At 42.8% G+C, this 26,037-nt stretch overlaps 1 protein-coding gene across 4 annotated transcripts in view; it reads left to right on the top strand.

Moving 5' to 3' along the window:
• FAT3 (FAT atypical cadherin 3) overlaps positions 1-14,940 on the top strand; it is a gene marked incomplete at both ends in the record, with an annotated part of 338,041 nt that extends 323,101 nt beyond the window's left edge. For 2 of the 4 annotated variants that reach the window (XM_082485356.1, XM_082485355.1), the window contains 6 exons: positions 2,967-3,120; positions 4,417-5,072; positions 7,216-7,329; positions 10,983-11,042; positions 13,661-13,696; positions 14,321-14,940. In XM_082485356.1, coding sequence (XP_082341482.1) covers positions 2,967-3,120; positions 4,417-5,072; positions 7,216-7,329; positions 10,983-11,042; positions 13,661-13,696; positions 14,321-14,940 — 1,640 coding nt within the window. The remainder of the gene's footprint in view (positions 1-2,966; positions 3,121-4,416; positions 5,073-7,215; positions 7,330-10,982; positions 11,043-13,660; positions 13,697-14,320) is intronic. The other 2 variants (XM_082485358.1, XM_082485357.1) reach the window with 1 other exon arrangement.
• Positions 14,941-26,037: the final 11,097 nt, after the last annotated feature.

Below are 26,037 nucleotides of genomic sequence, written 5' to 3'. Positions count from 1 at the left end.
TATAAAAAGTTAATTGAAGTTAGTGCATCTTTAACGTAAACAATAGGCAAAAATAGTAATGAATAAATCCATGTTCCTTTTATACTTGGTGCTAAAAGGATTATTTTTTTTACCAAATCAATATTTCTCAAGGGTTTTTTTGCAGTGAATAAATGTAACAGACTGAGAACCCAGAGCTTAATCAGCTGAAACAAGCACAAGATATGAAAAGAAAGTGATTCAAAGGCTTTGTCTTACAAATGGTTGACAACCAGTAACTTTTAGGTACAGAAATTTGTTTTTTAAAGTCACTTTAAAGTTAGGTGGGTTTAAAATATCAGATAACAAATAGAAGAACATACCTACTCTGCTATTATATAAGGCAACAGATTTGTTTATGAATAAAATGTTTTATATTTGAACATTTTCATTGCACTTAAACTCATGGAGATCATAAAAAATATATAAAACATTACTGTAAATTTTTGAACTATAGATGTCACTGTTCAGTCATAAAATGAAGCACTGAAACAGCCTTATTTATTCATGCTGTGATTTCTACTTGCAGTATTTCTAGATCAGCTACTTTGCCAAGTAACAATAAATCTTCCGTAGGCATGGTATCAAACTGCAGTGCCCGGTGCAGTCTCAGTTTTGTAATTCTTCAGACCCAGATCTCCACAGGTCCAGAAAGTTGTTGACGTTGTCTGAGTGAGATATGTTTAAGACACCAAAAAAAAAATAATCCCATCCTGCTGATGTGGACCAAACATGCTTTCTAGGAATCCCCAAAGTCAAATTGTTTCTCTTCTTAGCTCTGCAACCTTGAAAACAGCAGTGCTTCTATCTCCCTTCTTGTAGCAGGACAACAAAACAGCATGAGATTTGAGTATCTATTTCATTTATCTTCAATTAAATAGGATTGGACTGTTGACTGAATACACCAGCAAGTCTGGTTCCAAGTTTGTTCTCTGAAGCCTGTCCTCATGAAAGAATTCAATTAGAGTAACTGAACAAGGCGAATTGAACCAGATAGAACATAAAAGATGTGGGAGTCTTAATGCAGAATTGCTTTTGCCTCGTGCCTCCACTGGGCTTTTCCATAGTGTTTCCATGAAATTCTTTTTCCTTGTAGCTGTGCTGGAAATTTCTGCCTTGTTTCCTAGAACAGTGACTTTAAAAATATGTTTGGATTGTTTTTTTCAGATGTATAGATACAGAAAGATTTTAAAAATATGTTTAGAAAGTTCACCACTGAGGTATTTCAGCTACATCAGCTTGATCTCCAATAATCTTGAAACTGAATTGAGTTGTGTTCAACCATTTCGGTTCTAGCTCCAGCAGAATTAATGACAGGAAGGTTCCTTGTTCCAGTTGTTTAATATGCTATATTCGATAAGTGTGGGAATCCCATAACTGGAGCTTGAACCTTGCCTACACATCTGTTTGGGGCATTTGGATTCTGCAAGTAGTTTTTTTAAAATATCAGCTAAAGTTTTTTACAGATGTCCAGGAAAATTTTGCTCGTTCAACATCTCCAGTCTAGGATTCTTTCTATCCCAGGGACTGCCTACGTGTTCCTTGCTCTTTTCAAGTGAAAATGCACTCAGATTTCAATATCCAGTTCAAAACATAAAGAGATGCACTGCTTCACTGGATTTCTTCGTGACCTTAAATAAAGTTTTTATTAGTGGCATTATGCCATATGAAATCACACGGAGAAAAAAAAAAAAAAAGATTTGTCATTTGATACTCAGCAGAGTGAACTGATGGGTTTAAAAACTCATTTTTACTCCGGTGTTGCTTCTCTGTTGTCAAGAAACGTGGAAGTAGGACTTTGATCCCCTACAGGGTCCCCCTCCACTTGAGTGAGTTATGTCTGATGTCTTGCAGCCGGGGATTAATCAGTCCCTTAATAGCACACACTGCACATAATCAGCTTTGATTAGGGCTGGCGTTGCCCAGGTCAGTTGGTATGATGAAGGTTATATAGTTCGTGCCAGGATGATGCCCTTTATGAAAGTGGTATCATTATCAAGTGTTTTATTACTGTTACATCCCACCTGTGTGGGGGCAACTAAGATGATTAAGGGATTGGAGCATCTGCCTTACGAGGAAAGGCTGAGAGAGCTGGGACTCTTTAGCCTGGAGAAGAGAAGGCTGAGGGGAGACCTTATTATGGCATACAAGTATCTAAAGGGTGGGGTGAAGGAGGATGGAGCCAGGCTCTTTTCAATGGTTCCCAGTGACAGGACGAGGGGCAATGGGCACAAGTTAGAACACAGGAAGTTCCGTTCAAATACACGGAAACACTTCTTTACGGTTCAGGTGACAGAGCACTGGCACAGGCTGCCCAGGGAGGGTGTGGAGTCCCCTTCTCTGGAGATTTTCAAGACCCGCCTGGATGCAGTCCTGAGTAATGTGCTCCAGGCAATCCTGCTTTAGCAGGGGAGTTGGACTAGATGATCTCTAGAGGTCCCTTCCAACTCTGAAAACTCCGTGATTCCGTGATTCTGTGTGTCATCCTTCTGAAAGGCAGATGTGGAAGAGCTCTCAGCTCATGTATTTGTTCTTCAGTGAAGCCCCTAAAGGAGTGTGGGCTGCCGCTATCAGCAAATATGGTCTATATTTTCAAATATATTGGGAGATTCTTCCATGATCTGGAATATTTCTTGTGACCAAAGTTGTTCGTGGACAACATTTATTCTTATCTGAATCATGGTGATCGGGGCGGCCTGGGCTGCAGCGATTCCTCTGGTCTGTGATTGTAGACATGAGCCCCCATTGTCCAGACATCCCAGAGAAACAAACTCTAGCCTGGCATTAGTGTGGACCACACAGACATACCAGAATGAATATAAACATCCCCTTTCCTTCACAGTACAATATATTTTTTTTGGAGTAAAGTGGCCAAATAGATCCCCTTGCTTCTAGACAGATGCAGTGGTAGGCTTCTGATTTATTTCTCTGTGTCCCTCACCTCCCAGGCTACCAGTGCAATTGCCTCTCCCAGTTTATGGGGAGGAATTGTGAGTCGGAAATCACAGCCTGCTTCCCAAATCCCTGCCGGAACGGAGGCTCGTGCGATCCCATCGGCAACGCTTTCATCTGTAACTGCAAAAATGGCCTGACGGGAGTAACGTAAGTGACCCTCTCCAGGTGGGCCACGGGAGCTTTTCAATTCACTGGTGGTGGGCTTTTTGATCAGGCATTTCGTAACCAAAAGCTATGATTCGCCTAGCAAAAAATAACCCAAAACTTAGTGCTTATTTCAAGTCTAAGCTAATGACAGCTGAGAAATGCATGAGGCTTGCATGTTCTGAAATCCTTTTCTGAACTTGGCATCCTAAGTTATTGTTTCGGGATGTTATCTCCAGACAGTTTTCACTGAGATGCCGCACACCTAAGTGTTAGAGGCTTTTTGAGCAATCCCATAAAGCCTGTGGAAGCTGCTATGTAATCTTTTATTTTGAAAATGAATCAGTTATTTAGTCACCTTAGCCCTGACATAAAAGCCAAATTTATTGCATTCATTTTAATGGGCACAAACTGGAACAGAGGAAATTCCATCTGAGTATGAGGAAAAACTTCTTTACTCTGAGGGTGGCAGAGCACTGGCACAGGCTGCCCAGAGAGGCTGTGGATTTTCCTTCTCTGGAGATACTCAAAACCCGCCTGGATGCGTTCCTGTGCAATCTGCTGTAGGTGACCCTGCTTTGGCGGGGAGGTTGGACTAGATGATCTCCAGAGATCCCTTCCAACCTCTACCATTCTGTGATTCTGTGTTTTTTTTAAATCCCAGCCTTGATCATGTACCTGGTGTAGAAACAGAAAATCCCTTGACCTTCCCATCAACATGCTTTTTTCTAATATAGTTTGTGTACTGTTTGTACTTTTTGTTCTGCCTTTTTTTAATCACCTCTTCTTTCCAATTCTTCTCCCTCTTTAAGGTTCCCGCTGCTTCTTTAATATTTGCTCATTGTATCTCCAGCCCTAACTAATCTTACACAGTGTATCCTCCTCTTCTCTTGAATGAGTACTCTGATTTTTTTACTATATTTTTTCTCAACTATTTTTTCCTTGAATTCTCCTAATATTTTGTGTTGAATCCCATGCGATGGTCCAAAAACAATGCAAAAAGGCTGAGATTCTCTATTACATTCAGTGAGCCTCATTAGAGTCAAGGAGCCTTTTCCTATCAGATGCTTTAAACTCTTATTTCCTTCTTGATGTTTCCATTATGTTGTCTTAAAAACCCACAGAATAGCTGTAGAAAAAAGTAAATGCCATTAAATAATATAATAATAAGATCATTTGCCAAGCACCATCACAGTGTTAACCATAATGTACCACTTGGACAAGATAAGTCATCATGTACAAGCTGGGTTGTTTGCTAGGTGTTCTGCAAACTCCATACTCTCCTTTTCTTCTTTTAAGGTGTGAAGAAGACATCAATGAGTGCGAAAGAGAGGAATGTGAAAATGGTGGCTCCTGTGTCAACATATTTGGTTCATTTCTGTGTAACTGCACCCCTGGCTATGTGGGACAATACTGTGGTCTTCGCCCCGTGGTGGTTCCCAATATACAAGCTGGGCATTCATACGTCGGCAAGGAGGAGCTGATAGGAATAGCCGTGGTCCTGTTTGTCATATTTGTGTTGATCGTCCTTTTTATCATCTTTCGTAAGAAAGTATTCAGGAAGAACTATTCCCGCAACAACATCACGCTCGTACAGGATCCGGCCACTGCTGCCTTGCTCAACAAGAGCAACGGCATCCAATTCAAGAACATCAGGAACAGTGGAGACACCAGAAATATCTACCAAGAGGTTGGGCCTCCACAGGTCCCGGTGAGGCCAATGGCCTATACCCCATGCTTCCAGAGTGATTCAAGGAATAACCTGGACAAGATAGTGGATGGGCTTGGTGTGGAGCACCAGGAGATGACGACATTTCATCCTGAGTCCCCTCGAATACTGACAGCCAGGCGGGGAGTGGTGGTGTGCAGCGTAGCTCCGAACTTGCCCGCTGTGTCTCCCTGTCGCTCTGACTGTGACTCCATCAGGAAGAGCACGTGGGATGCTGGGATGGAAAGTAAGTACTGCTGCATGCCTGTCTCGGTCTTCCCTGTCATAGGTAAGGGTTGACTTCAGGGTGCAGCAGGTATGGTGGCACAGGTACTCTTAATGCTCCAACCTCATACACTTACAATTGTTACATTTCTCCAAGAAGTGATTTGGTTTAATTTTGAAAGGTTATAATTAAACTAAGTGTACAAGACCTCTACTTCTATGCATTAAGTATGACTAAGCGCATTTGTTTCACTTGCTCAGAAAGCACATATGAGTAAGTGCTCTGAGCGTTAGTTCTTCAAGTGATACAATGCAATCATCTTTCTATTGGGAAAAATAATTTGGGGCAGAATTCTCAAATACAAACTCGGTTTGGGTAGTTTGTCTCCCGAGGGAGTTAAAAACGTTTAAATCTTCTGCAAGAAGCAATAGTGTTTTGCAACAGGGACAAATGAACTAATATTTTCTACTTCCAGTGCCTATGAAATGAAGCAGAAAATCATGCACTACTTATAGCATCGCCTTTTCAGTCTATTGCATTCCCATCTGCATTCAGTATCGGAGTGATCACAAAATTTGATCCCCACACTTACCCTGTTTGTGCTCTGATGGTTTCTCACCTGGTAACACAGTGCCCCCTCCATTCCTGAACACGTTGCTGGAGATGCAGCAAACTTCACATATTCTGTTACAGCAGGAAATACCAGTTTGCTGGGACAGAGTGACGGCCCTACGTTGTCTATCCTTGCAAGTCAGAACATGTCATATGGACTGGGAGAAGTTTGCTTTAGCATCCGCAGGTTTTTTATGATGTTTTCTCTTTTTAGGAGTTTTCCCTAATACATCTTCAACCCCACTGCAACACCTTAACTTAGCCAAAACTCTCAAACAAAACTCCATGATCCAGAATCTTTCATATCCCCATAGTTTTAGGCAATAGGAATTGAGGAAAAGAGAGAGGAATCTGGCACTGCCTCATACCTGTGCCCCGACCTGCTCATTTTCATGTAAGGCCGCATATTGGCTATGGTCTTCTAGTGAAAAACAGGAATTAATTTTCCTTTCTTTGGGCTGTATTTCACAGTTGTGTTGTGGTTGACCTGTTTAACCATTAAGTACAGTTTTGCTAATTGAAAGCATCAGCATGCCAGCCCCCGTACGTGCTCTGTTGGGTGTTTCTGCCTCAGACGCTGCTGGTGTCTGTATGAATTTCTGCACAGCATGAGACCACGCCACGGAGACGGACCTCAGCTGTCAAGGAGTGGGAAGCAGTGCAGCTTCGTTACTGCAGCACTCACTCCATCTACTACATACCCTACTTCTCAGCGGGAGCAAATCAGCCCTTGCTGTATGGAGGTGCCTCATGCTGGGTAGAAATATCTACAGCTAGCGGGTGGAGAGCTGTGCTTTCGTGCCTGCAGCACCTGAGCTTGTTCATTTGTAATTAGCTCAGGTGTCTCAGTGCTTACCGTGGAGGATAACTTTTTGTGTTCCTTATTATCACTCGTATAATGTATAGTCGAATGTGTTTATTCACGTGTGTTTAATTACATGAGAATTTATACCATAGGCTGCAGTTACATTTCTACACTGTATAAGAGTTGTCAAGACCGAATGTCCCTGATGAAAAGCAATATGTAAATTGAAACATAATCTACTATATGTCAGTGGTGGAGCCATTAAAACCTGATCCAAGGGCCACTGATTTGAATAAAAAGATGCACAATAACTTTATTGAGCATTGAATGAGCCTTTAATGAGGCTCATATTAGGAAATGAACAGTAAAGATAAATGTAACTGTAATCTCTTGTATAAGATGTTTATACCACATTTCTTAAGTCATCATTTTCTTTGTTGCTGAGACTACATGTCATCCAAAAAGGCAATACTGAATATAGATGTTTCTTCCTTGATTACAGTGGTGTCAGCCACTTGAAAGACTCTTTGTGTTTCAAACACTTCAGAAGTCTAGGTGTCTTCCATCAGCTGACTTCTTGACGTCTTGACCAGCAGGTCATTTCCTCTGTCTGAAGGAAATAACTTTATTCTGACAAAAATAATAGAAGGCTACTTGTTGGCAGGATTTAAATGGCTCTGTGGTATAAATAGACAAATGTGCATACCTAGAGAGTACCATTTTGCTTTGTTTTTGCTGTCAATGAAGGTAAAGGGGTTGATGACGCTGAAGAAGTGACCTGTTTTGCAGGAAGTAATAAAGGCAGCAACTCCGAAGTACAGTCCCTCAGCTCATTCCAGTCTGATTCCGGTGATGATAATGGTAAGAAATGGTTATCTTTATTATGCTGGGGACAAAGCTATTTAACTCTCTTTCTGATATTATTTAAAATATTTAGGTGACATCTAGAAAATCCTTTAATGATGCTTAAAGTCAGAAAGTCCTGGGCTCAAACCTTCACTTTGTGTCCGTTTCTGAAATTATAGGAACATAATTAAAATCGTGACGCTTGGAGCTGTTGTACCAGTACCAAGCTTTACAGTGAATTAGAGGTGCAGCACAGCAGAGTCACATTGCCAGGATATAAGCTGACTCATAGGTTGCAAGTGAAACTGTAGAAATTCTATCATTTTGCCTTTTGGAAGAGGATAATCTTCCCTGTTTCATCAGTCAAATTAAAGGGAATTTGTGTGCCGTTTGCCAGGTCTCATTCATGGTCCCAGCACAACTCTGCTGGTGCTCGGCCGCAGCAATGAGCAGATATGCCAGTCCCTGGTGGCTTGGCCTCTCCCTGGCAATCACAGCCCGGCAAACAATAAAGCACCATTGAGTCCTTGCTCGGCGCATGTTCGTTGCCCACTCTCATGTCCTACATCATTATCTCAGTGGGTGACATGGGCAGAGCCATACACAGCCTGAAAGAGGCCTACAAAGTCAGAGCAAACCTTTGTTCCTACGGCCCGTGTATGTTGAGCGGTGGGTCTGAGAAAAGGCAAGATGTTTCTGCCAGGGAGGGATGATGGATGTCAGGGAAGCCTCATTCAGATACACAGAAAAAAATTAGCACAAAGAAATTGCACTTAGTTTCCTCAGCCGCCAGTTAATGAACTGTCTGGAGACTCAGTTCCTCAGTCATGTCATGCAGCTCTTCCCTAGGTACTCCTAAATGTTGGAAAACGCACTTAAAGAGAAGTACACTTGCAGTTCCTTTTGGTTCAGCTGTGGCTGAAGCATCATGAGTATTTTTGTCAATCTTCTCAATGCTTTTCTGCTCCTGCACCCCCCAAAAAAGACCTTTAGTGTTTTTTACAACAATTATTAGAATTTTGATGATTTTAGTAATATGTATTAATATTATAATTACTTTTAGAATAATTATTCAGGTGGTCATTTATTGTACGTGATTACTTTTTATAACTCCCAAATTCTAATTAGGCTTTTCAAGCTTCTGATCCTGCCCCCATTTAAATCAGTGCTGCCGTACCCCACTGAAGCGGGATTGGACCTTCTGTGCCCACTCATTTTTGAGAAAGCTGTATTTAAAATACAGCCTTTAGAGATAACAATTCTAGGTCAGGGTCTAGACAAATTCTTATCTTCAGGAAGAATTAGAGAAGAAACTTAAATCACCTGAGTCGTTTTACAGAGGTCAGAGCAAAGCTGCACGCTCTGGTTTTCTAGCAGCAGCAGGGAGGGTTTGCGGGGAAAGAGCTTAAAACATAAATACAGGCATAAGTAAGCATATACATGCTCACATACATGTACATAGGGGCTAATGGATATCCTTCTTGAAGCCATAAATCCTTCCCCTTCCTGTCATTTTAATTCTTCATCCTTCACATCCCCGCAAAGGTTACAAGTTTGTCAGTGAAGCTGCAACAAACGCAGTTCAGCATCCACGCACTTTGGGGAGAGAGGACAGGCTGCTCCTTCTCCAGACTCCTTCCCCCAAAGCCGAGAGCAGTGCTGCGGGCTGCTGACATGGCTAGCAGCGGGGACAGGCTTGTACCAGCCTGCTGTGCCAACCCCGTCTTGTGAAAATCGCTTCCAACTGGGGAAACCCATTTCGCACCTGAGAAGCGCTGGGATGCACCCCGCCGAAGGTGTGAACCGTCCCGTGCTGTTCAGTTTGTATCAGGTGCAGGCAGCCCCCACTCACCCTCTCCAGGGCGCCCAGAGCCTTCTCTTGCGGGATGGAACAGGGGTTGTCCCACCGTGCATTCTCTTTTCGGGTGTGATTCTGAGCCTACTTTTATTTTTTGCACCTTATCTGTACTGCATTTAAATTGCTCAGCTCCTGTAGTCTTTGCTGAGAGTAGAAAGCAGTATTTTGTGTGGTCAAATATCAAAAAATTTTACTAGCCACAAACTTTTTAAAAAAAAAAAAAAGTTGCCCACTCTCAGCAATAATATTTTGAGAAGTCGCTTCAAAAGCAAGTTTCCATGGTAAGCTATTTTGAATGGGGGAAATTTGACAAAAGTGTATTTTTGGGTTACTGTTTCACTGCAGACCAATGGATAGTGGTGCTGGGAAGTCCCAATTGCTGTTGATGACACCAATTTTCTACCCCCGAGCAATGCTGGATTTGGGTATTGCCTTGCCTGGGGTAGAAGTTCCCTCTCTTCCGTGAACATGCTGTGCTCAGCTCCCAGCAGAGCCAACCCTGGGTTGCAATGAAGACTGTGCTGGCCCTGATTTTTGACCTTCTGTTTTTCACTCCCAGTTGTTCTGTTACAGTTTACGGCTGCCCTCCACCTCTTTTCCCGCCCACGCAGCAGCTAATTACATGGAGTCACTTATTTTTCCGTAATGTTTACTGTGCATTAGCCAATACAAGTCTCCCTTGTACAATTACCAGTGCTGTTGATGGCATAGACATGCTCAATGTAGCCATCGAACACAGTTTCTTTGGTTTATCAAGGTTCTTTTTGCCAAGCCTTCACAAGGACTGAGGAAATTCCATCTGATCCTTGATTCCGTGCCCAAAGTTTAACAAAGATGTCAAAATATTCAACGTGTATTTGAATGGCACTATTATTATTAATATGTTTCTTGTGACCTCTAAGTCTATTGGCCGTGTGAAACAAAAAAGTATGTCTTGCCCAATATTTCTGGTCCCCTTAGCCTACTCATAATTTTTTCCTCATAATTTCTCATAATTAAAGACAAAGGAAAAAGGACAGATCCAGTACCTACTGAACCAGGGCTTTCCCTCTGGTTTTGGTGGGGTCCCCAAAGGCAGGAGTGTTAGTTGGTCCAAAATGCAGATCACCTAGACGACCACACATTGTAGGCCTGTTAAACAATTACACAGTCTTTATTAACTATTTTAAGGGAAAAGTATGTTTTGCAGAGAACACACAAAGCATTTGTGGAAATACTCTGTCAAACACAGATCAAATTTTGAACCAAACCTACTTGGATGCGTCCTCCTAATTATAGCAGTACTACTTAACGTCCCAGAGGTACTACACAGCACAGCACAAATAATAAATAAGTAGAACATTCCTCTTAGGAAATAGATTAAGCGTAGCACCGTTTCAGATGGTGTGATGGTCTAAAAGATAATGATCCCTTGGAGCACATGGCACGGTCTCTGGAGACCTTTAAACAAGAATGGATTAGAAATTAGTGTCAGGTAGACAAGATACCGCTCTGGTTAATTGAATCAGCTGGCCAGTCTGCTTGAATTTATGAGGTGATACACATCATCCCATATGCCTTTCTGGATATGCTGGTTTGGAATTTATCACCACTTGGAAAATGTATGGGAATATCTGAAATGAAATGTCCTGCAACCCACTGCATAAATCATGCATTGGTCGGCAGCCTTTCTTTTTTTTTTTTATTGTTTTCAATGTCAGTTCCGTCTGTTTGACACAATTTATTGTGGTAACATATGATGTGTGTTTTAAATACTAACCTGAAGCTGTCCTTCCTTTCCCTTTATTTTCTGCTTTCCCTCCCCTGCAAGCTTCCATAGTGACTGTCATACAGCTTGTCAACAATGTAGTTGACACTATAGAAAATGAAGGTATTTACATTTTTTTCTTTCTTTTTATGCAACAATGCTTCGTGTTTTCATTGTGAAACATTCCAGCAGAACCTCACTAATCAACACTGACCAGCAAACCCGTGGAGGGGATGGGTATTTGCAGATCAGCATGTTCACCAGCAAACATGAAAGCACCAGAGCGATGTTTCCACAAAATACCTGTGGCTGATTGGAGGTGGCAGAAAAAGTGTCAAGCATTCATCCTCTTCTGTTGAAGTCAATGTTTTTGCTTGCTTATTCCCATTGCCTTCAGAGAGAATAGGATTAGGTTGATAACAGAGCCAAATGACTGAGATTGTCCTGGCTGCAGAGGCTGGGAAAGACAAGAAGACGCAGGAAGGCTATCGAGTGTCCCAGGCTGCAGTAAAGCTGGGCCGTGCACTCCAACGGGACAGCGTGGAGAGGAGCAAAGTGGTGGCAGGCAGGTGGCTGGTTTCTCCCAGGTAACAGTGTCAGACAGAAGATGTGTAGACACAACTGGGTGGATGCCGTGTGGCGAGGCAGCCTGTGTGCCACCGCCTTTCCCCTGGGGTTGGTGTGCCCATTGAACAGAGCACGGCAGTTGGGGCCAAGGACCCAACGCTCAGCTCTGCCGCTGACCTCCTGGGTAACCTCAGGCACATCATGTTACAAGTGAACTGGTTTCCCTACCTGTGAAACAGGAATATCACTATTTTCCTCTCCTGTAAAGCACTGAGGAAATGTGATGTACCAAAGGTAAACATTACTTTTGTTTATTTATCCAACATTTATCGTGTCCTTGGGAAAATGTCAACCCAACACCAAGTTATCCACAAGTCCAAAATTTAATCTGTCTTCAGCAAATTTAAGGCAGGTTTTGCAGACGTGAGGTGATCAGATCTGAATAATGCTTAAAAATTATAAAGTTAATTCTTTTTGTGAAACAACTGATTTTTCTCTTGAGCCAGTGTCATGGTTGTTTTGAGAAGCACTTTTACTCCCTAGCTAGTGATGGCACTTGAGTATTTGTCTATACTATATTTACTGATCTCCTGAAGTCTGGCTAGCAAATAAAATGAATTAGCCACGGTCAACTCAAAAGGAAAGTCCTACTCAAAAAAATAAGAAAACAAGACTGAAAAGAAAGCACAGAGACTGTAAATGGCCTTGCCTTCCTAAAGGAAAGCTTAAGCAAACACATTGGCTCCCCATCATGCTTTACAGGTCAGAAAACACCAGTCTGGCAGCAATTTCAAGCGGCTGCCACTGAAAATGCTTTGCCCACTTCCCAGTTCCTTATACGAGACGTATGAATCTCGCACGCGCTGCAGCAGAGCTGGTGAAAGTGGTGAATCGCTAGCGGCGCCGGAGTTCCCGGCGCACGGCGGGCAGAATCACTGCCGCGGAGCCGCGGGAGGACGGGGCTCTTTCCCCAGGGAGCTGCCGGGGGTTGTGTGAGTCAGAAAATTAGTGAGGTTCTCCTGGATCCTGAAACCACACAGCTCGGAGGGACCTGACGCATCTCGGGTGCAATGCCATTACACTGACCGAAAGACGGCAAAAAGAGATGAAAAAAAAAGAGACGTGGAGAAGGAGAAGAGTGGTTAGGGCCGGTTCAGACACTGCTGCTAAACCTGCAGTAGCCCCAGCCCTCCTCGCCCCAGGCTAGCGCGGGGCAGGTGGAAAGCTACTGCCTGGCTAATGAGCGAAGGAAGATATCGGCATCACCACACGCGCCATGTGGTGATAAGCAAGGGCAAGAGTGGTGTTAATAGGTGGAGGCCTGGAGAATAGTCTTCTCTGCCCTCGTCTGCGGCTGAGCCCCAGAAGTTAAGTACAGTAATGCCGTAAAGGCCTATTTTATCCGGCCAGACCTCCTCCAGCAATGCAGTCCAGAGCCCTTGCCCAGTGACTTCTTGCATGAAGCCCGGTAACATGTGGCTGAACAAGAGCATCTCATCTAGAAAACGCTGCAGCTTATTCCCCGCTCTTGTCTCACATAAAACCTCTTTCCTTGCTCTCTCCCCCACCCCTGCACCCTCTCCATACTGGAATGCCTCCCTCCCCACCGGCTAGCATGGCAGTGCAGGTGGGAGGTGGGTATGGGGTTGTGAGGCGTTGTAGCTGATGGCCCCATTAAATGGCTTTGTATTCTATTCTATTCAGGTTCTTATACCGTGCCCATCACCATGGTATCTGAGCCCAGGTGGGCCCAGATTTGTTTGAACCGGCCCTGAGAATGGTAGATTCTTATTTTTCTGTTTCAAAGTGAACACGTGAGAGAGAAATGTACTTTGCAAATATAAACCATAGAGATGGTGGATAGCCCTTTTTGTATTAAGAATTCCAGCTCTAATGTAATTCCGTATCTGTTCAGTGAGGGTAAATAATTAAGATATGATAGAAAAGGAATATAATACACATGACATAATCATTTCTTTATGTATGTCTGCATTTGACCGGGCAAGCTTATCTTGTATGCTAAAATAAAGAACTATTAAAAATCCTATTAAAACGACACCAAGGCAGCTGTACGTTAGAAATATGCATGCGGAGTTTTGTATTTTCACGTGTAATACTACGCTGGTAACAAGGTCCGAGTTACCAGTTTTTACTTTTCGCTTTGTATCTGACAGTGTCTGTTATGGATCAAGGACAGAACTACAACAGAGGTGATTTTTCTGAGACGCTTTCTGCCTGTTGGACTGGGCTGGGGTGGGCAGGGCACTGACTTGATCTGGTTTTTTTCTTGAACTGCTTCATGTGTCCTCTTTTGTTTGAATTCTGTTGGGTTCAAATGCTGCATGAGAATGGCCAGCCACTTTTTTTTATTTCAGGATCCAGTTTTCAGTCGATCAGATTATTTGCTTGCACACTTTCTTTCTTGAAACGAAGTCATTGGAGGTGGAAGGGGAGACTAGATGTGATACCATCAGCATGCATTTATAGATTTTTTCAAATAAGTGTGAAAAGCATTAATGCAGAGATTTTTGTCATTTTGATTTCTTGGACTCATAGTTTCTAACACAGTCTAGTAACATCTTCAAAAGCGAAGCGCCTGAGAGTGGCCGTGTTTTGTTTCTTTGCTTGTTTGCATTAGCATCATAATACCATTTATTCTCCTCCCCTGCCCCTCCCTCCCCTGTCAGAGCATGGCTGACCTGTGTCGATGGCCTGTGGCGCATGCTGTGATTCGAATGTGCTGTGAGGACTAAGAGGCGCGTGCATGCAGGACGCTTCGTTCTCATTAGTGGCCCCATCCTAACGGAGCGCTGTGGTTCTCTCTCCTGCTGCAGCGTATCATTGGGACACCTCTGACTGGATGCCAAGTGCTCGCTTGTCCGACATCGAGGAAGTGCCCAACTTTGAGACGGCAGATGGAGGCTCGGCTCATCACGGCAGTACCAGAGAGCTGGAAACAGATTACTACCTTGGCGGCTATGACATTGACAGCGACTACCCTCCTCCTCACGAAGAGGAGTTTTTAAGCCAGGACCAGTTACCGCCTCCTCTTCCAGAGGATTACCCGGACCAATATGAAACCCTCCCGCCCTCGCAGCCGGTCTCAATGGCAAGTACGCTCAGCCCCGATTGCAGGCGACGGCCGCACTTCCACCCTAGCCAATACCTCCCTCCTCACCAGTTCCCCAATGAGACGGACACCGCAGGGTCTCAGACTGGGAACGAATTTAGTACTTTTGCTGTTGGCCCAAGCCAGAACACAGAAAACGTTAGTGCAGGTAAGATGCCCTTATCCTTGCACAACTCTCTAGATGCCTCCTCCTCTGACGTCTCAGCCAGCTGCGGCTTTGATGACTCCGAAGTAGCCATGAGTGACTATGAAAGCGTGGAGGAACTCAACCTAGAAAATGTTCACATTCCATTTGTGGAGACCCAGCATCAAACTCAAGTGTAAAGGAAGCTCCCCTCTTCTTCTTCTTCCTCCTCTTCTTCTTCTTTTATTTTTGGTTGGGTTTTTTTTTTTTTTTTTTTGTCATTTGGTCCAATTAATAGTATAAATATTGAGAAGAAATTTTGCTGAAGGTGTATCTATATATATTGGGCAAGGCAAAAATACAGTATAACCCATTATTAACTTGTTCAGAAATGATACTGTATGTGCAGACATGAAGAGACCAATTGTGTTAAGTAATATACATTGCAAAATTGTTACAGACAATCTGAAGAGTATGTACCTTCTATTTATTACCAGGAGTAAAACTCAGCTTTTGAGGCAGGGGGAAACAATAATTGCTAAATAATTTCTTTCTGCCCCCCAAAGTTTGACTTTTTTTGTTTGTTTGTATTATTAAAAGTGTTACAGTGTTATGATTTCCCCACAGTGTTAAGGAACTGGTATGGATCGTTCCAAGATGCGCTGTTGCATGAAATTTTATGTCAGCAAAAGAGCGAAAGCAATTGGTTGCTGAGGCTGCTGTGTACAACACGTCAGACGGCTGAAAAAACAGCATTTACAAATTGACCTATCAAAGACAAGCGACCAGTCGTTTGTCCGTAAGCATTTATCTATACTTGCGTTTGTTACATAGCATTTCATTCTACTTTGTGCGCATATAGAGCAACATATATACAGCATATATTTACTCCAAAGTGGCCGACTTTGGTTGCCATTTTTTAAAACCTGACGTCAGGTGCTTGTGCATAACTTCACCCCTGAGGACTTCTAGAAATGTCAGTTTGGCTCAGTTCTGGCCCAGTTTTGCCCCAGCTGCATGTGCACAGCCTCCCCTGACTTCTGTATGCAACGTGAACGCATATCTGAAACCATCAGGAGACCCAACTATCTACAAAGTGCTGCTGATTTTTTTGAAATTCCTTGCTTGGGCAATCGCCTCTTTAACAGCAGTCATCATGCTACAATTATTGCAGTGAAATTAGTTGCAATTAAGTGGCATATAACACTGCTGTAACCTCAAATCATTAGCTTAATGTCGTTTGACAAACGTCCATCCTTAGAGCTTACGGGATGAGTTCTCAGCTGCTGTAAACTGACTCGGTCGGTGGAACTGCACGGATGGGCTGCGGCCAAAGATCTGGCCCGAGATTTTCCGCTGGATGTGTGATTTCGTAGGATTTGAGAACTTCTAAAGGGTGTTTGCAGACTTCAGAATATGGTTGCGGGATGAGGAAAACCACGGCATCAGTATGCTTTTCTGCTTCCCTCAGCCTGATCGGAGTAAACGGCCTTTCGCGCTGATTTGGCCTGAGCAAAGTGCAATATGGAAGTAGGGGATTTTCACTCAGTGTATTAAAGGAGATTATACCAGTTGCTCGGTGCCATGAAAATGTTTTTGCCACTGCATTTTCCAGCATCTGAATACCTTATACAGTGAATGCGAGTCTGCAGGCTGCATTACTGCTGGGGTTTCATCCGTTCCTTCCACGGCATAGTTCAATCATTCTGAAAAGCTATTGAATACATAAATCATTGTTATAGATGAACAGATTCATTAACAGTTTTCCTTTGCTGCTTTCCGTGTCCTGTCTCTCGGTCGAACACCTTAAATGAATAGTTCCAGCAGTCATATTCCGGGGCAACATGTTCTTGACTGACTCGAGTTTCACTCAAAATTAAATTGTGGGCTGTTTCTTGACATTCAGGACGTGTTTATTCACAAATTGCCCGCAACAAAAAGAAATTTTTAATAGAATGTCATTTAAATAATTGCAGTTTGTAACACTTTTAATAAAACAGGATTTCTAAAATTCTCAGTGTAGGTACAATATATTGCTGCTTCCCTCCAATAGCTTATACAGCTGTGAAAGATTGGTGTAGATATTTGCTTTGGGATCATGCAGCAATTCTTCACTAGAAAACAGCTCATTATACAGGTACATGAATAAATTGAGTGAACTTCTAGAAAGACCACGTACTGCACATACAAGTATTAGCAAGTACTTGTCTGCAAATAGTTCCTGTCCATTGAATTTATGAATGTCACTTGGTCTTCTCAAAGTAAACATGCTTCTGTAACAGTGATATATTCTGAATGTGCTCATGGTACGTTTCAACCCTTTTTCCCTGCTACTATCCCCGTGTTTTCAAGAAGAATAAAAAAATGGAAATTTGTATCGCGATTGCAAGGAACTGAGGGATTTGCCGATAAGCCATGAAATGGTTTGGCAAGCCGAGAGGCACAGACGGAGGATGTCTTGCATTGTTCATGAAGTCTATGTTGCAGGAAAGCAGATGCAATTAGATTATTGTCTCCTCAAGAGTAGGAACATCTCGGTTTGAAAAACAAAGCTGCGAATGTAGCTGCTCTTTTAAAGCCGGTATGACTTTCTGAGAGTGTAATACTCTCTTAGCATCGAGCTGCAGTTTACATGGGGTTTGCTCCTACTCAGTTTTGCTGTGAGACATTATTATCCATTATGCAATTAGTTCTGTTCGAGCCCCCAGCTAGGTATGAACTGTACTTGTCATCTGTTTTCTGTAGTGAAAATTCTTGAGTAAGCCTGGGACACCGATATCAAAACTTTACTGGGACATATCAAATGTGCCAGGAGGGAGAACACCATGGGAGCCTAGCAATTGCCATAGAAAAAAAAAAAAAAAAAATCAATGTTTCTTACCGAGCTTGTTGCCTCAGTAATATCTTGTTGGTAGTGAGTTTTACTAGTAAAATATGCATAAATACAATGTATAGTACTTCTTCTGTTTTGATGTTGTTGCCATTTCATTTCACTGAACGCCTACTTATTAAAGTGCTGTTGGGAAGGTGCCAAGAATCACCCGTTCAGCCTTCTCTGTCCCGCTCATGATTTCTATACCTCAATATCTCCTCCCCTACAAATCGAATAGGCCTAATCCATCTTCAAATAGATGCCCCTCTGTGAATATTGGCACTTCTGTGGCCCTTCTGGGTTTATTCTGGCTCTTTTTGATAGTGATAAGACCTGAATGCAGATGTGGAGGTGAAATACCTCTTAGGGAATAAGATTTTCATATTAACATCTCTCTTGTTAATCCAAACAATTTTATTTTCTTTTAAATTGCTGCTCTACATGGACAAGCTGTAATCTTCTAACCTGGAAGATAACAACACATTCATAACCTAATGTAAGAACTAGCGTTCATATTATTCCATCCAATATATAATTCTTTTTTTGCCATATGGTGATTTTTATATTGCTGCTGCTGTCATTGCCAGGTCCCTGGTTCTGTTGGAGCTTCCCCTCGCAGCTCTGCTTATCCTGTGTGTCTGTATTTCAACTCACATTCCTGTAGATGGCTCCACTACACACTATTTTCTTTCGGCATCATTTGTAGGAGAGGTTTCATGGACTTAATATAAGTACTTTTGAGAATCAGTGGATTATAACTCTTAGGATCAAGACAGTCTTTGCTTTTTTTAAAGAAACGACAAAAGAAAAAAGCAACTTTTTAAAATGCAAATGCATGCTTGTATCAGAAACCACTGACTTTGCCAAGGGTGTATGAGTCTGAGTAAAAGGGTGCATGTTGTTTTCATTTTGATCAGGTGGAGAATGTGATGCACGTTGACAGCCTTTTGGATAACTGGCAATGGAAAGAGCCTTGAAGTGACTGACAACATAATTCATGCTGCCAATACCACATTAGTGGCCTTGCACAAAAGGAAAAATTAGGCTTATGTAACTTTCTTTAATATGTTAATTATTTTGCCTTTGTATTATAAACAGCCTATTATAAAAAAAAAATGCACCCCCCCCCAACCCATAGATACTGGATGTGATTGCTGTCCTGAGCCAGTATGTTATAGCAGGGCAAAGGGCCAAAGGTGACACCAAGGAGCCACAGCATCACTTCCCTCCCATGAGGCCAGATGGACAGCCCCACTGGAAGACCACCATAAAGTTGCCTTCCTATAGGACCCTCCTATGGGAAACAGCATATGAAGGCAACCAGGAGGATGTTGCAATGCAGAGATGTATTACAGTGCTGTGATTTCCAGGCAGTCAAGCTATTTTCCTAAAGCTGAGAAACATATTTGATCCTGAATTATCCCACGGGTTTCCTTAGTACAAGGCTGGGAGGAGTCAAAGGCTTCTTATTGCTACTGTTTTCCTGAAGTCGGAAAGTTGTGTGCTCCATCTCTCGAGCGGGCTCTCCCTCTCCGCATGTCCCACAGACAGGTTAAATTTTGGTCCTCAGAATCTTATTCTCCCCTTTTCTAAATTCTCTAGTGTGGTCTGAAGTAGTGCTAGCCTTGATGTACTGGTACCCTCTCCAGTTAGAAACTCAGACTGAATACAGCACAGTGAGGGACTGCATGCCGTGAAATGCTGGTTACTGGGGAGGCAGCAGCCTGTTGTCTCTGCGAGCCAGGCAGGTGGTCAGCTTTGAGAATATGAAATCAAAATTGTTGCTCTTGGCTCAATATAAATTCCATTGTAAAGAGAAATGTGGGCTGGACAGGACAAATGGTTAAGAACAGCTTTACTCCTCATCGAGCTCCTGCTTGAAAAAGCTGAATGAATGGTATAGTGTATCCTTATAGCCGATAATAATTGCAGTCATGGGAGAGAGAGTTGTCGGTGCCCTGGACCAGTACTGCTAAGCTTCATTTGAAAAGGTAGCGTGCTTAATAATGGAGAAAAACAGCTATTTAAAACCAGTAGTGAAAGTACATCTGTGGTTTGTTGGTATTTTTTGGAGCTACTCACTGATTAATAATGGACATTTCATAGGTTTCCAACGAGAGAGCTACATCTTCAGGTTCATTCTCTGATGGTTTACCATCATTTACCACGCAGTAAATCTGTGCTTTTTGCCTGTTTGCATCTCTGTTCCTCTCAATGCACCAAACAGTGATTTGAGCCTTAGAAATTTAGACTATTGCCCATTATCCATGGCATTTAGGCTGTGTTTCATAAACTTGACATTTAACACCTCCATTATCAGAAGGGCCATTCAGTTAGTAAATTAGCTGCATCATCCAAGGGATGGGCGGATGGGGAGGAAATGAAATTAAATTCATTTCTTTATGTAATAATGAAAAGCAATAATTGCAAATATGTCGCATTACACAAAGGCCATAAGTAATCTTTACCAGTGTTAAGAGTGCACTTGAACTGTATTACGGAAAGAGATTGGAGCCCTCAGAACTGTAGCATTCTTCTGTCATAGGAATACCTGAATCGCTAATATTTAACAATGCAAAGAGCCCATACTGCCGCTTTTCAGGAGGTGACAAAGAAGTTTAGGAGTGAAAGCAGTTCTCTTTAAAGCACTGTATCGGAAAAGATTGTCTTGTAAATTTTACCTGTTGCAAGCAGGCTTGTTTGTAAAAGATGTATGTTTTGGTGTTTAAAAAGAAGTTTATAAAATAATGTATATAATGGTTTCAAATTACCAGGCTTTTGTAGATATTTGATGCCAATCAGGTTGCTTTAATTTTTTTCTGTTTGTTTGTTTGATATAATTCTGAAGAGTCATCAAAGTTTGTTTAAACTTTTAAGGTAACAGCAAAAATACAAAAAAGTTTTAGATTTGAAAACTTTTTAATCATTTCAAAATGTACTGTAACTTTCCTTTGGGTTCAGCTCTTTTTGTTTAACTTTTTTCTGTTTTTAAGAAGATGTTTTTTATTGACTTTTTTTAAATGAATGTGTTTTGCACAAAAAACTAGAGATATGATTTTATGCCATTTCAAGTAGATATTGAGAGATGTCATTTCTCCAGTGACAACAAATTCAACCTTATGCAAAAGGGAAGGTTTATCACTTCGAGTGGGTATAGCCCTTCATCCGAAAACTAATTGTTCCTTCATAATTGCTGTTGGCAGTATTGTCTTGTGTTCTTTTGCTATAAAAACTAAATAACAAAAAAAAAAAAGTGTACAGGTTTGTAACTGCCAAAATTTGCTAAAGTTGATGGTTAAAACAAGTTTTCCAAGTAAACAAAAACAAAAGCCCAGCTGTGTTGACTATTTCTTGATTTTTCTCCTACTTCCAAAGGAGGGAACAAGATAAGACACATCAGTTCTGCAACGAATGTGGCGTTTCATTGCCTCTCTGTGTACAGGATTGCAGAAAATGCTACTTTTTTGGACTCTTCCAATTCATTTCATTATTACATGGCAATTCCTCCATAGGGGCCCCGACTGCAGAGCTCTCTTGCCAAGCCTTGCTAAGCTGGAGTGTGTATGCTAAGGCTGTTGCCTAATTAAATCCACATCCTCAAATGATGCAAAAGGTGTCATCGCATCATGTAGCCATCTAGATAGTGGGGTCCCCCGACCGAGACAATTTCAGGAGACAATCCAGCTGTCCTGTGTTAGCTGTTTAGTGGGGGTATGAGGGACGGGTGCATAGAGCTCCTGCAGTATCCTAGGGATCAGTCAACTGGATGTGCAGAGAAGGTCCTTCCTATCTGCAAACTTTCTGAGCATCTCCATTTTCAGATCAAAACCTTTTTCCTGCTGATAACAATCTTCCTGCTTCCCTTTTTCATCCTGCTTATGCCCACTCTTATCATGCAATGGGGGAAAAAATCAGTGCAATGACTGTGACTTTCTCTCGGGTTCAGACAGAGCAATTTAGAACACCCCACCCCCCACCCCCCCCCTTCTCAGCCAGCAGTCATACACTGCAAGGAAGAAAGCCTTTTCCAAATGCACGTCAGCCTGCCGGAGGACGGGGTCTGGCTGCAGAGAGAAACACGCATGGTTTTGTAGGAGGGGAGGCAAGGAAAATGTAACAGCAAGTGAACATCAAGTTCTTCCTCTCTTAGTTTAACTCTTTCAGATGTATGTTCTCCCTAGCAGTACCGAAGCTATATATTTAGCTCATATCCCCAGTTAAATTTGCTTTTCTAGACTTCCAGTGACTACTTAAATTTGTTCTTTCCAGCACATGAAACCCTCATGCCCCTTGGTTCTGAGATGGAGGAAAGATCATCCAGTAGGGCTCCTTACAGGACCCAGTGAGCCAGACACGTGGAGATATGGTGACCAGCCCTGGCAGGGAAAACCTTACAGTGTGCCTAAGACCACTACCATGTTGCTTATAGGTGAGGTATGGCCAGGGACCATCAAACGCAAGCCAGTTAAGAGAGTCTTAATTCACGGGCATGTGAATTGTAACTAACTCCACTGCCAGTTTGATAGGACTTTTAGCTTCCAGCATCTTTGGAATAACGTTCTACAACACACCTGAGCTCCCACTAGAGCCAAAGGACAGCCACAGGCACCTCCCCCGGGAGATCTTCTCCAGGACAAGCTAGGGGTAAACCCACCAAGCTCTGTGGACACGGCTACTCTGAAGTGATTGCCTAGTGAAGAAGGAAGGTACAAAGAACCAGCTGCACAGAAGCTAATTCCAGCTGTCCCACTTGGTTAGTTCTTGGCTTGCTCAGACGTGTCATGAATTGCTCTCAAGGGAAAGATGCTGCTGTAAACTGGCCAAGCAGAGAAAGCAGCTGCCTGCCGCAACCTACTGAGCAGTTACGTGGGAGAGTTTGCCAGGCCGTTTATATGGTAAATAAAAAAGAGAAACTGTGAAAAGAAACTTTTTTCCAAGTGACTTTAAGGGATTTATTTGACTTAAAATAACATAGAAAACGAAATGCATTAATTACTGTTAACACAAAGTTATAAGGTGATCATATCTTTAAAAAACAACATGTGACTAAGCAGCACAAGTAATTCAGTCTTAATACACCTAAAAGGTGGTGTGCTGATTTTGTTAAGTCCATTAGGTCACTCCTGTTGTCTTCAGTAACTGCACGGGGTCTCCCTGAGAATGGGCTGTCTGTAACCCAGCAGTTGGGGCGTTACCGCTGCCTAAACAGAAGCAGGAAGGGTTTCTCCTGGAAATTGTTACGGAGACTTAAACACGGTACTTCATGTTGGATGTGAATTGACAAGGTATAAGGAGACCCAGTGCCTGCCCACTTAGTGCAAAGCAGGGTTAACAGTTCCTGTGCATCTTGTGGTCAAAGATTAACCCCGGAGTACAGGGGCTGCTGCCTGCAGGGCTTCCAGTGCAAACCTGTGTGCCTTGTGTTTCCTTCCCAGCCAAGACCAAAATGAAGTCGTTTGGGGGGAGGATTCTTGTCGTCTACTCTCTGATATCTGCAGTGGCGGTGCCTCCACCTGAGCCAGTCATCCTTGGCTTCTTTATATTCAGCGAGGGGATGTGGGATGCGAAGTCATCTAACCTATTGTTAATGTCTGCTTTAGAAGGGCAACAGCTGAGAAGAGCTTATTGGTCTTCAGTGGCCATTAAGGATTCCAGATGATAATCTCAGCCATGAACTTATATTTGGATCCTATGGGTTCTACCTCCAGTGCATGATTTGCTATCGGGAATTGTGGTTTCATGTAATTGTTTTAAGTATATTTACTCATACAAGAGTGAGGGATGAGCAAACTGGAGAGAGGTCAGAAGGGCTGGAGTATTAAGAGGGTCAGGGGCTGGAGTACATGATATATGGGGAGAATTTAAGGGACCCAACTTACTTTGCTCTGTGATTCTATTTCTGTGTTTTCCATCCGAATAAATAAAACACGTTTTCTATTCTACTGAAATTCCTCCATTGCCATGTGTAAATATTATTTGCCTTTCATGAATTACTGTAAACATAAATCTTATTTAGTAGGTCCTCAGGAAAAATTACCTTGTATTATCTCTGCTTACTGTTCAGTTTTAATAGTATTAATTAATGCAAACCTCAAAACCATGCTGCTCTATGAAAAAAACGTTATTCATAAAGCAAGAAGACAATGCTCTGATTAAGGCCTGTTTTCCATTTCAAAGTTTTGCTAACAGGTATGGTCTTATCGTCTGCTGTTGAATGCATCCACACATAGCCTGGTGTAACCAGCGATACTTAAGCGCTACACCAGTACACCTAGGGAGGCAGGGAGACCTGCGCAGCACTCTGGGTTAGTCAGGTTGACTAGAAACCCACTTTTTTCTCCCTCCCTCTCTTAAAAACCTGGAAATGTTTAGGAATGTTACTTTCTCCACTTGCCTACAGTTGTAAACGGGTTCCTGGACAGACATTCTCATGTTTCCAGAATGGGAAAAGAGGTGGATTTCCTCCACTTGTGAGTAAAGGGTCTACACAAACCTAAACTAGTGGGACTGCAAGAAGTGGGATGCTAAGGTACTCACAGAGCTGATGCTACCACTCAAATAAGAAGCAGTGGATATCCAGGATCAAGAGGTCCTAAGTCAGCATACTAGGTCCTAAGCTGTGAAGAGTCTAGGTCAAAGAACAAAGTCTGGATGTAGCCAAGAAAGCATACCTTTTTTACAGGAAAAGCTACCAGCCACGCTCTCGTAATTTCCATAATCATATCCTACTAGATAAAATGGGTGACTTAGAATCATAGAATCATTTTGGTTGGAGAAGACCTTTAAGATCATAGAGTCCAACCATTAACCCAGCACTGCCAAGTCCTCCACTAAACCATGTCCCTAAGCACCACATCTACACATCTTTTAAATACCTCCGGGGATGGTGACTCAACCACTTCCCTGGACAGCCTGTTCCAGTGCTTGACAACACTTTCAGTGAATAAATTTTTCCTAATATCCAGTATAAACCTCCCCTGGTACAACTTGAGGCCATTTTCTCTTGTCCTATTGCTTGCTACTTGGGAGAAGAGACTGATCCCCACCTCACTACAACCTCCTTTCAGGTACTTGTAGAGAGCGATAAGGTCTCCCCTCAGCCTTTTTTTCTCCAGACTTTCGGTATGACAAGAGGATGTGAGCTTACCCTGCGTCCCCAGAGATGCAGGATTTCTTGAGAACACAGCAGAGCCAGAGGCAGCAGTACCAAGAGGACAGCAGGACTGCAAGATTGCAAGAAAATACAACACTAATACTGCTAATTGTCAGACTTTGTGCTATACAGCCCTCTCATTTTGGAAAACGGCAGCATTTTTTCCTAGGCCAGAGGAAAGGCTAGTTTAATTCCTTTGATTATTATTATTCAGTGATAAATTGGAGCCATTTGATGAAGAAGTGACTTGTAAGTAATAGATAACTGAAATAAATTCAGGACAACTTAATCATTCACCGTTTCCCCCAGCATTCTCCTGGAGAAACTGGCTGCTCACAGCCTGGACAGGTGTACTCTTTGCTGGGTAAAAACTGGCTGGATGGCCGTGCCCAGAGAGTGGTGGAGAATGGAGTTAAATCCAGTTGGTGTCCAGTCACAAGTGATGTCCCTCAGGGCTCGGTGCTGGGGCCGGTTCTCTTTAATATCTTTATCAATGACCTGGATGAGGGGATCAAACGCACCCTCAGTAAGTTCGCAGATGACACTAAGCTAGGCGGGCATGTTGATCTGCTTGAGGGTAGGATGGCTCTGCAGAGGGATCTGGACAGGCTGGACAGATGGGCCGAGGCCAGTGGTATGAGGTTCAACAAGGCCAAGTGCTGGGTCCTGCACTGGGATCACAACAACCCCATGCAGTGCTACAGGACTGGGGAAGAGTGGCTTTTATTTAATTTAATTCATTACTAGATAAAAAACCTTTTATTATTGATTCAGGTAGCAAGGTAAAAAAGAAGAGAAAATCATAGCCAATTAAACAAAAACCTCGGGAAACACCTCTTTCACAAGCTGTAGTCCCTCAGGGTTGTCCTGCCCTTGTGTGGGTGGCCCATGGCTGTAGTTCCTCAGGGGTGTCCATACCCCTGTGTGGGTCACCCACAGCTGCAGTCCCCTCAGAGTTACCTTCTCTGGCGTGGAGTGACTCTTTCCAAGAGCATCTCCAGCCATGTCCCCAACAACATCTCCTTCCACATGTTACCTCATGTGTCTCTTTCCACGTGTCTTAATCCTTGCAGCTAACACTTTTCCTTAAATATGTTTGAGCACAAGGTTTTGGCACCTGATTACTTGTTTACATCATCTTCAGAGCGGAATAGAACCAGCTGTGGCAAGCAGAGGGCAGTCCCTGACCTTCTCCCACACAGATCACCCCTGAAACCCTGCAATTTATGCCCAACACAGTGCCTTTGTTTCCTTCCCTACCCCCTTGCTCCC

This window comes from Vanellus vanellus (genome assembly GCF_965231255.1).
Source record: "Vanellus vanellus genome assembly, chromosome: 1".
Taxonomy (NCBI): domain Eukaryota; kingdom Metazoa; phylum Chordata; class Aves; order Charadriiformes; family Charadriidae; genus Vanellus; species Vanellus vanellus.
The sequence above is the reverse complement of the archived record's forward strand: the minus strand, read 5'-3'. Positions and strand labels throughout refer to the sequence as shown.